This window comes from Botryllus schlosseri, chromosome 13, assembly GCF_051294905.1.
Source record: "Botryllus schlosseri isolate E-star chromosome 13, Bs_hap1, whole genome shotgun sequence".
Classification (NCBI taxonomy): domain Eukaryota; kingdom Metazoa; phylum Chordata; class Ascidiacea; order Stolidobranchia; family Styelidae; genus Botryllus; species Botryllus schlosseri.
This window is the reverse complement of record NC_137248.1, coordinates 17,411,544-17,422,296: the sequence shown is the minus strand read 5'-3', so window position 1 is coordinate 17,422,296 and position 10,753 is coordinate 17,411,544. Positions and strand designations below refer to the sequence as shown.

Genomic DNA, 10,753 nt, shown 5'->3' with positions numbered 1-10,753 from the left:
TTACCCAAGCAGGATTGAAAACATGAGTTGAACATGACTTCAATACTGTGACTTGGACTCGACTCGAGTCATAACACCATGACTCGGACTTGACCCTTTAAACGGTGACTTGGACTCGGACTCGAGTCTGTGATGAATTGAAAATGACTCGACTCGACTCGAGTCAAAACCACAAAAGTATGATTGACTCGTGACTCGGAACCATGTGACTTGGTTACAACCCTGCCATGTATACTGCAGTCTATTAGGGGTGGAACACGGGTGGAAATACGCAGTCATTTCGCTGAGGGCGTACCAGTACCGTGCTTCTCCATCCGATAGAACATTTAGAGCCTTACGCATTCCAAGCACGACAGATCAATGTCGACACTGGCCCATCATCCTGTACTTAATATACATAAATTTACAGAATAAAGTTTGCATGTAAACCATAAAATATTGATGTCGCAGAAGAGGCACGATGAAGTTTCTGTCCAAAGTGGTCGTATCAAGTATGTCAGTTGTGGCCATGTACGTATTAGCAAGTCTTCTGGTCGACAACTGGCTGCAGCCAAAGAAAATCTCATCGTTTTCCACTACGAAGAGTCCTTATGACACATCGCCCTTCACAAAGGTATATCCTGAAGTGCTCGCTCAACAAAGCAAGATATCGCAGGACGACATATACCTGACCATTAAAACTTGTGAAAAAAATCACAAAACCAGACTTCCATTGATATTCAAGACCTGGTGGACTGGAATTAGGCAGCAGGCAAGCGTTAATATTTCATTTCAGAGCACAAACTAATTACTAATCCTATAAAACTTACAATTTCAGGCATATTTCTTTACAGACACCGATGACGAGGCAATAACAAAACAGACAGGTAATTTCAAGCCTATATGTAGAATATAGATATGAAAATGTCTGAGCCCGCCCGCACTGGCTTTGAAATGCTTAATGAACTAACACATTTCTTGTAGGTAAAAATTCTGGAGACGACCTCGGTCGGACTCGAACCCGCATCATATTGGTGTTGCTGATGTCTATAACACCACTACGCTATCTCGCCAACACATTTCTTACCAGGATAGTAAAGTTATGTCATCTATCAAATTTATGAATGGAGACAATACCCATTGTAAAATAAAAACGCCCTACATTCTCCCTTCTGACACTTCTGTTCTTTTGGCAGACGGGCATCTTATTGTTACAGGATGTGGGAAGACACATGCACCGTGAGTTTATTTCGTTTTGTGTTGGCTAATTTCATTTAGTCACATACGTATACAGGCGTGAATTAGTGAAACTTGTAATGTAGAGGTTGGCCTACGTGTGAAAGACGGATTAATTAGCCATTTATCTTGAATCAAATAACGAATATAAAGTTAAATACGCATGCAAAAAGGCGTTGTATCGCACACGCACAGCACACGTAGAACTGCTAATAGAATACGTTAGTAACTGTATAGTTACTTGCTACAGTCTGTTATTATCAGCCAATCGAATACGAAGTCCAAGATGTTTAAATAAATTGATCTGGTACAATACACTACCCATCTACACATCCGCGAGAATATAAACGCATAAACTATATTTATTCGATTTAAATCATACATGACGGTTGGTAAAGGTGAGCACTGCGCAATGTAAGCACTGAGCCGTCTAAGAATCAGATATACGTTGCTATCAAGTATCAATGTACTACTACTACTACCACCACCACTACTACTACGGCTACGTCAGCTGTGAATATCTCGTTTGGGGTCAATTCATTTGTGATGTAACAATGGAGGACCAGTGAAACGTACAATACGTGAATAACTTGTTGCTCTCACAAGTGTCACCGATGTATCGCGAATAATCCCAACATACACATGATTGAGTGATAATCGACACCATTTACTTATTGATGACTTGAAATTGACTCGTAAATTTTGCTCTGAGTCACGAGTCAATCCACATTTCTGAAGCGCCTAGTCAAATCAAGTCAAATCATTTTTGCAAGGTGACTCGAGTCAAGTCAAGTCAAGTCATACGAAAAAGTTGACTCGACTCATCCCAACACTGGTAACTTGACAAACAATGCACCATGTTTGCCAAACGAAAGGCCGTCTGAAGAACATCTCCATCTTGCAGGTCCGAACTTTGCTGCAAAATGGGGTACGAATACGACTATTATTACGACAGCAAGAAAAAGTATACAACTCCGAGATTTCCGGAATGCGAATAAGACTGTTTGCTGAGATGATATTCATGTTACTTAAGGTGGTGGTGTCACATGGATGACGACAATTACGTGAATCCGTCTCTGCTGGTGAAAGCTCTCAATCAGTATAATTGGGAAGAGCCGTTCTACGTTGGGAGACCGAGCCGCGAAGGCGTTCAATACGTACGTGCTGAACTTTTAAAAGACAAATGACAACATAAAGTTTCTTAGAGGCATTTAATTGCTTATTCTATTACGGTGTCACATCAGTTCACGAGCTATGCTATCCCTATAACTTACTAAGTACGTCTGCCAAAGGAACATTTCACAATGCTGAATTATTTACTTCTTTGCAATGATACAATACAGTTACAGTTATTCAAGTCTTTCCCGACAGTTGGAGACCTACATTGTTTATACAAACACCAATCACTAAGATAGGAAGAGTTTGCGCATCCCTTAATATAGCCAAGCCATACTCTAGCCCGTGCCTTGCAAACCAATTTGATTTATAAGTGACTTCGATTCAGTCGCCGGTTCAATATCGTTTTCAGCGTCGATACAAAGGTCAGAGAGTACCCCTATATTTCGCGACGACAGGTGCGGGAATGTGTATCTCAAGGAATATGAGTGAGCTAATGGTACCCTGGATGAGGTATGATGTTCAAGTTTACTTGTTTTAGTAACAGGAATAAGGTGAATATAGTCACTATAACTGTGGCACAGCACACGGGGCATAGTGCAGAATCTGAAATTGGCGGTTTGCTATGGAACGGGTCCGATTGTGGTCAATAGCAGACGTGTTGTAAAACACGATGTATTGCATGGTTGAAAATTCACAATATCTATCCTTATATCATTTTCTAATATTCACAAAAAGTATCAACTTTGTGTAGCATCTGGCGGTATATTCCTCACCGATCGTTGGTGATTTGAGAATATGAGATAGCTTCCTCCGTGGTCGATAACAGTTTTCCTAGTTGTCAAAGGCTTATATAGCCCCCCCGCGTCATCTGATCCGCGTAAACCAGTGCTTACAAACCACTTGGTCGTGACCCATTGGTGGGTCGCGAAGCATTTCCAAGTGCTGCGGTTTTTCATTCAATAAGTCAGGGAGTACCATCAAATTTATCCTGCTTTTCACCCCAGCGTTCAATATGCCATAGAGAGCTCTCACCAAATTTGTTTTGCCATTCACTCCTAAATACCATTGTGAGTCCGGATACTCAACTGAAGGTGTAACTAAATCTAAGACTAGGAACAGCCGTAAAACGCAAGCCCCCAATGCTACGTTCCGTTTGAATTTGTGTCCAATCAAACCTTTACTTAACTGATAATATATGATATGTGAACTCGAATTTCGAAGTAATAGTGAATTGCATGAGTGTATATACTAGGGTTAGTTCGGATATCAATAATTTTCACTATCCGGATAACGGATATATCCGTATATTTGGAATTTAGCTAACCGGTTAACCGGATAGTGAATCTCAAGTGAGATAATCGATTTCACGAGGTCTGCATGAAAAATGGATCGCAAAATCATTACACAGTGTAATTGCAGCTCCCTCCTAATAAAGCACACCGCATCAATGGTGGCATCCTGTAGCCGGGACCGCAGTTTGGTAACAAAGATTTCACACGTTTTAAATGCTCTTTCTGTTTCCACAAAATGGGCTGAATTATAGTAAGCAAGACTGAATATAGTAAGCAGCGCTTCCTTTTTGCCCATTCTTCTGTTTAGGTGTCCAGTACTGGAAGGACGAGTAGCTGATACCGGAATTGAGGCCGACATGATAGCTCGCTCTAATTCCTCCATGAAAAATTCACATGATCAGGCCCGTAGCCAGCCGAAAAATAAGAGAGGTGTTTTAAATAAAACGAGGTGGTGTCGATTTTTTTCGAATTTAGTATCAGCCGAAATCAATTACGCTTGCACGGACGAACATGTTTCCAAAATGCGAACATTCGATGTCATTCAGTTTCGTAATGTCACTCATTAATCACAATCGCTGATCATATTAATCTCAGCGGCATATTGTCTCCAAGCCACCAAGAGATAGAAGCCAACACATGCCAGCCCGAGACTATGGTTACGACAGCGATGATATCGTTCCTACCATGCCTATTGCAGATTGAGCAGGCCAGTGATAATATCGTGAGCACCAAGCCAATGCAGATGCGATTATGTAGGCCAGTGATGTTATAATGTCTCCAGAGCCTATTGCAGATGTGATTCTTCTAGCGGAACTATAGGCTTGTTGAAGATTCGAAAAACCAGGCCAGCAACGATAGCCGAATTCGCGTCAATCAATGACCTAATTTGGCGATCTTCATGGCGGGAGATTGCGTCGCGTTACACAGTGCATTGACGTATCCCGTTAATTAGCGACACGCTTCTCGCTAATTGGCCGCGCGAAACACTGATAATACGACTTATAGAAGCTTCCTAAAAGTTTCAAACACATTATTAACGATACTATTTTATCCGGTTAACCGGTAGATTTATATCCGGATATCGGATAATAAAAAGACTGGCGGTGAACCGGTTAACCGTTATCCGGATAATCCAACCCTAGTATATACCATTGTTTCATTTCTCATTAATTTATCTTTCATTCGTTTGGTCACATTTCATTGTGGCAGTGTTGGGAACAGATGACTACCTTCGTGTCATAAGTCATATAGAGTCATTACACATTTTGAATATAGTCAAGTCAAGTCATGACTTAAGTCAATGCATTGTGCAATCAGAGTGAATTACAGATCGAGTAGCTATTCATTCTGAATCAAGTAACGAATAAAGAGTCAAATGTTCAAAATGGCACTGTATGGCACACTCGATCAGAGGTAACTATAGCTAAACTATACGTATCGGTAACGATTTAGCCTCAGTCCATAGCTATCTGCCAAAATAGAAGATACGACACGAAACCCCAGAAAGTTGGACCAAACTGACATGATGCAATGCACATGCACAACCCATACATCCATGTGATGCAATTCAAGCCAGCATCACACGTCAGAGCAATACAAATTATATACGAAAATGAAAACGACGTCTGTGTGATTTGAAGCATACAATAAGTTGCTAATGTAGGTACTGAGGTTGCTATAGAATAGAATAAAGAACATATACAGATTATTACTAGCTAACGTAAGCTCTATGGTTTGCGATCAATTTGTTTGTGACTTTTAAATGAAGATTAGGAAAAAACCAGTCTGCACATTCGTTAAATGAATTTGCTTTCACAGGCCACATGGCGGTTCGAAAACTGTACAACACTAAGTTGACACCGATTACATGATTACTTGAAATTGATTCACATATTTCGCTTCGACTCACGAGTCTCTGATTTCAGAAACGCCGGGTTAAGTAATTTATGCAAATTGACTCAAGTCTAGTAAAGTCATTTGAAAAAAGTTGACACGAGTCTGACTTGAGTCGTCCCAACACAGCATTGTGGGCCGCCCAATGTTGTTGTTCGTGGTATTCATAGTGTTTGACCGACTACTACGGTCCATTACACGAGGCGAATTAATCATTCTCACTCCGTAGCTGCCGACTTGTAGCACTGCCCACTTCTAGGCCTTTATATGACTCACACTTAAACGGACAAGATGGAGAGGAAGAGCCTATAGAAACACCTCCAAGCTCCAACACTTACGTAGACATTCTGGAGTCGACCTCGGTCGGACTCGAACCCGCAACCAATTGATGTTGCGGCTATGTGGATTATACCACTACGCCACCTCGTCACTGTGGGACCCACAATGATACCTACATCAAACAGGGTCGGGGACTGAAAAAGATTGGGGTGCACTAACGTAAACGAAATCTTACAAGAAGCCTTGGACGATTGCCAGCAGATCAGTAGCTAAAATAGTGCATATCCGCACGGTGTGTAATTGCCGATATATTCGAAACACCATGAATACGAAAAGCGTCATCCACCATGATCACAAACCCTGCATACTTGAAAATATGGTTGGCGGTACTGAACTTGAGTATTGCTTTCACAGCTACATTCATTGCAGTAAAGAATTTATCAACTCGAAGACTTTTCGTGTGCCCCTTATGGAGAGTTAATGGCACTATAACAAGCATACAGAAAGAGATTCAAACGGAAACCAAATTGGGCCGTTAACTCTCGATAAGGGGCACACGAAAAGTCTTCGAGGTAATAAATTCTTTACTGTAATAAATGTAGTTGTGAAAGCAATACTCAAACCCTGTATAGTTGATAAAGAATCGGAGTGGGCTCCATGATTCAAGTATACTCGGATAAGAATCAGCCATCAACTGTATAGTCATTCGCGTCTAGTAGTGGGGGACTATCTTTTATAATAGGCGTACTGAAACTGCATTATAAGTCGCTTTCCACTAACAGTAACAGCTCGAATTACTTCGGCACTCGATTTCGCACGGCGCAATAACGAATGTAGCATCAAGTGAACATTGAGCACACTTTGCAGGAATGGATCATTTGTCCAAACATGCAAGGACCTCAGTCAGCCGGACGATGTCACATTCGGTTTTATTGCGACGAATAGGCTCGGAATAAACTTAACACGCAGAAATGACTTCAATTCTCACATTCAAAATCTTGCAAAAGTTCCGACAGAAGAGCTGCTATCCCAGGTACGTCGAATAGCCTACATATGTTTTGAAATAAATGTATTGTTACACTACCTGAATGTCTGACGTCATTCTGAATGATCGCAATGAAGTCATGAAGGCCTTGTTTTGTGAAGCGATAGCCTGCTCTAAATTGGTAGTCAGAGACATTTTCCGTAGAGTTTGGAAAATCTGCCTGTCGACGTTTCGGTACCCTTTCATGAACTAAATCACGATCATACTCTTCCCCAGTCCACTACGTGAACTCTAAAACGTCCATCTGATCATCTGCAGTCGCGCAGTACAGCTATCGCGAACCCAAATGAGAGATTATTCTCCGTTTTTTGGGACTTACATTTTACACAAAACCGAGTCTCACAGAGGAAAGAAATTCGTTCCGTGATACCATCACGGACCCACCGGTTCCTTTCCCAACTTACGCTCGGCATTACGAAAGTCGGCGACGCGTGACCGTAGATAATGCCCGTCTTATAAAATAGTTGTCGTGATGCGAAATATATATAATATATGTGTAATTCGGCGAATTATCGTTAATACGAGTGTTACATTGGTTTCGAAATATGGGCATTAGAGGTAGAAGGGTAGGTGCAGGATTTTGGATTAGGATTAATTAGGATATCACAATCATTTTGATGCGGAAACATAACCCGTTTCGGCAACAATTCATGATGAACATCATTCAAAGTCTGCTAAACGTTCAAGCTGCATCCGACATCGTAGACACACCGAAATAGGATAGTGGGGTAAAAGATCGACTATAGATCTGGGCGTTCATAAACTTTTTTGATCGCGAGCCCTCCCAAATTTTATGGGTGGTAGCGTGTAACCCCGAAATTTCAGAATCCGATAACCAAATTTGCGACCTAACCTATATTTAGCCTATCTGATGTCTAAAAAGCTACCAATGGACCAATAAAGATCAGGACTAGGGCAGGTTTTTGCAACTTTTTCATCATTTTTACAGCTTCGGGGAGCTTCCAAAATGCTCAGAATATATGATAGTATGATGTTTTAAGCTGCTTCGAGGAATTATATCTTGCAACCTCTTGCAACTTTTCCTACTCTTTAATGCAACTCTTTTATCAAGTATTGTGCAACATGTAATGGAGTAACTTAAAAGTAAACAGACTATGACAAAACTATCGCTAGTGCGGTTCTCTTTGATTTTCTTAGCATAGAGCTATATGACTGTGACGGATGAGCCTCCTCTTAATATTATTTGTGACACAATAAAAGCCTGCAAGCTAGAAGTTCAACAACCCCAGTCAAGCACGACATTGCTTGAACTATATATAAATAGATTGTTTGATTGATTCACTAACGTTTATATTGGAGGTCCTTTCCATTTCACGGACACCCAGGCGAGACCGCCGAAAATTTCATTTTCATTGGGTCACCTTTTCAGCTATTGATTTAGTTAAAGTCGCTAACATTGAGTTTTGCTCCTATGCCTTGGGCCATTCCAGTTTGATATTTAACTATCGCTTTGCTGTTTGGCATTTTGCGGAAAATTATTTCCCGATTGCTATTTTATTTACATGCTGCGTACCGGAAAAAAATTTAATTTTTAGCGGTCTCGCAAGGCCATTCGTTAAATGGGGAAGAACCGAATTTGAGAAGCTGACAGCAAAATGCTGTCATGCAGGTTTCCAACCTAAAATCATAAATGATGATCGATTGAATAACGAAGAAAGAAACGAGACGAGCAGATATCCCGCAAATCTTGAACTGTTGGGTTATACAACGGAACCTTTCGAGTATCTCATACGCTAATAATTCTAAACAATTATATATAGAACCTTTTACTGCAACTTTTGTTAAAATTAAGTGCAACAAAAACTTGCCCTAGTCATGACATCAAACTCAACTCTATTTAGACCAGCGTTTCTTAACCTGGTCACTAGCGCCCCCTAAGGGAAGATTTAAATTTGAAGAAGGCGGAAATGCTCAGGGGTGATCTGGGCTGAAGGAAACCTAATGGGTTCGAGGACCCAAGTTTAAGTACACCTGCTATAGATAGAATATAACCGTAAAAATATAATCACAATGCTGACTTCGCGCGGGAATATACCACATAACCCATTTGAGCTCCATTTTAGGTGGTGTTAAGCTACCATTTGAGAAACGTTATCAACATTACCGACCCCGCGTTCCCGTTCAACGAAGATCGTTCAAGGCTACTCTCCTATCACTGCAAGAAATATCCTGAAACGGAATGGTGCCCAAAAGATTCCAAAGCGATATAGTGGCGAATACTGGATTATAGAATCTCCTAATGCCGGTGTCTTGAAGGGTCATATTTGCACAACAGCAGGCAGTTATATTGATTTCTGTCAACATTGCTGGAAAAACAACTTGGCTGTTCTGCCAAAGGATCGGGATACAGTAAAGCTGGTAAAAATACACACAAGTTACGGGGAGCAACCTGTCCCCTGCTTGAACTTTTGAAATGCCAGTACTAGAAAGTCAAATTGTTATTCCTATGCAATACGTGACGAGGTCAGATTACATAATTGAGGCAGATGGCAAATTGGCAAAGGTAGAGATAATTGAAATTGAAGAACCGAAGTTGTACAGCAATTAGTCTCCGATTTCCGTGTACAATAGGGCTCTTCAAAAATGACTTTTTTCTCAAATCGTACTGGCTACTTGATAAAATTGTTAGGTTACCTAATTTAAGCCTACACACAAAATTTGGTTCAATTCCAGCCAGTAACCGCTTTGCTACAGAAGAAGAAAGTTTCTATTTATTATATAAAAATGAATAACAAAAAATTTGAAAATTTTCTGTTCACCCCATGAAAGTGTTAGGCTGTCTATAGAAACGATGCTCACCAAATTTGGTTCAATTCCGACCAGTTGAAGCGGAGTTATTGCCGTCGAAAAATTTGGATTTGAATAAAATAGTATTTACGGTAACCGATTCTTTGTTTATTTAATATAGTTGTGCTCACCGTAAATACTATTTTATTCAAATTCAAATTTTTCGACGGCAATAACTCCGCTTCCACTGGTCGGAATTGAACCAAATTTGGTGAGCATCGTTTCTATAGACAGCCTAACACTTTCATGGGGTGAACAGAAAATTTTCAAATTTTTCGGTATTTATTTTTATATAGTAAATAGAAACTTTCTTCTCCTGTAGCAAAGCGGTTACTGGCTGGAATTGAACCAAATTTTGTGTGTAGGCTTAAATTAGGTAACTTAACGATTTTATCAAGTAGCCAGTACGATTTGAGAAAAAAAGTCATTTTCGAAGAGCCCTAGTGTACAAGTGTAATTTAGTCTTGTGGTGCATGCAAGGACTTTCGAAGGATATGCACAATGCACAGTGCCTAATAAAGCGATCTTTCGAATCGAACGTTTCCCAGAATCTTTTGGATATGACCCATAATTGTTTTTGCTTACGACCACTGTATTATTGTTAATATTTTTAGATAATAAAAAATGATATGTCTCTTATCACGGCGAACCGTCTGGTGTACGACATGGAAGGTTTGCAGTGAGAAACCTATCAAATCAGGAGAATTTGATATCAAAATGGGGGCATATTTGGGGTCCAGGAGGCAATTTTCCAGGACCACGAAGCACCGTAAAAAAATTCACACGATACAGAAATTTTGGAATTTTGGATCTCTGGAGTTGAATATGCGTTTGAACCGATGGAATGTTGATAACCATGTTAGGGCTGCGTTGTCAAAAGCGCAACCAATCATTGCCGATTTGGTCGCACAAAATCAGCTGTGCCAGTTATATGGACACCATAAAATCCAACGTGTTGTTCTGTGTTGATTGGTAAGGGGCCCTAACTACTATTTTTACTGTATTTGCGCCAACAGCTCGACTGGAATTATTATTATCAGTGGCTGCCACAGTGAATTTCACGACTGCATGGATTAAATTTATAGTCAATAAATCACTGGGG

The 10,753-nt window shown here is 40.4% G+C and overlaps 1 protein-coding gene across 2 annotated transcripts; it reads left to right on the top strand.

Annotated features, from left to right (window-relative positions):
• Positions 1-243: 243 nt before the first annotated feature.
• On the top strand, positions 244-10,300 carry LOC145454141 (beta-1,3-N-acetylglucosaminyltransferase lunatic fringe-like). 2 transcript variants are annotated; one of them, XM_080332165.1, is made up of 8 exons: positions 244-751; positions 818-866; positions 1,176-1,218; positions 2,120-2,179; positions 2,249-2,372; positions 2,744-2,844; positions 6,666-6,831; positions 8,928-10,300. In XM_080332165.1, the coding sequence occupies exons 1-8, from the start codon at positions 461-463 to the stop codon at positions 9,072-9,074; spliced, it is 981 nt and encodes a 326-aa protein (XP_080188291.1). In that variant the 5' UTR covers positions 244-460; the 3' UTR covers positions 9,075-10,300. The 2 variants fall into 2 exon arrangements, with proteins under 2 accessions (XP_080188291.1, XP_080188292.1); XM_080332166.1 differs by lacking the exon at positions 2,120-2,179.
• Positions 10,301-10,753: the final 453 nt, after the last annotated feature.

Excerpts from the sequence above, each read along its gene's own strand:
- LOC145454141 (XM_080332165.1), top strand. The coding sequence starts at position 461 with ATGAAGTTTCTGTCCAAAGTGGTCGTATCAAGTATGTCAGTTGTGGCC. Across the intron at positions 1,219-2,119 it reads TGTGGGAAGACACATGCACC|GTCCGAACTTTGCTGCAAAA; the intron begins GTGAGTTTATTT and ends TCCATCTTGCAG. Across the intron at positions 2,180-2,248 it reads TATTACGACAGCAAGAAAAA|GTGGTGGTGTCACATGGATG; the intron begins GTATACAACTCC and ends ATGTTACTTAAG.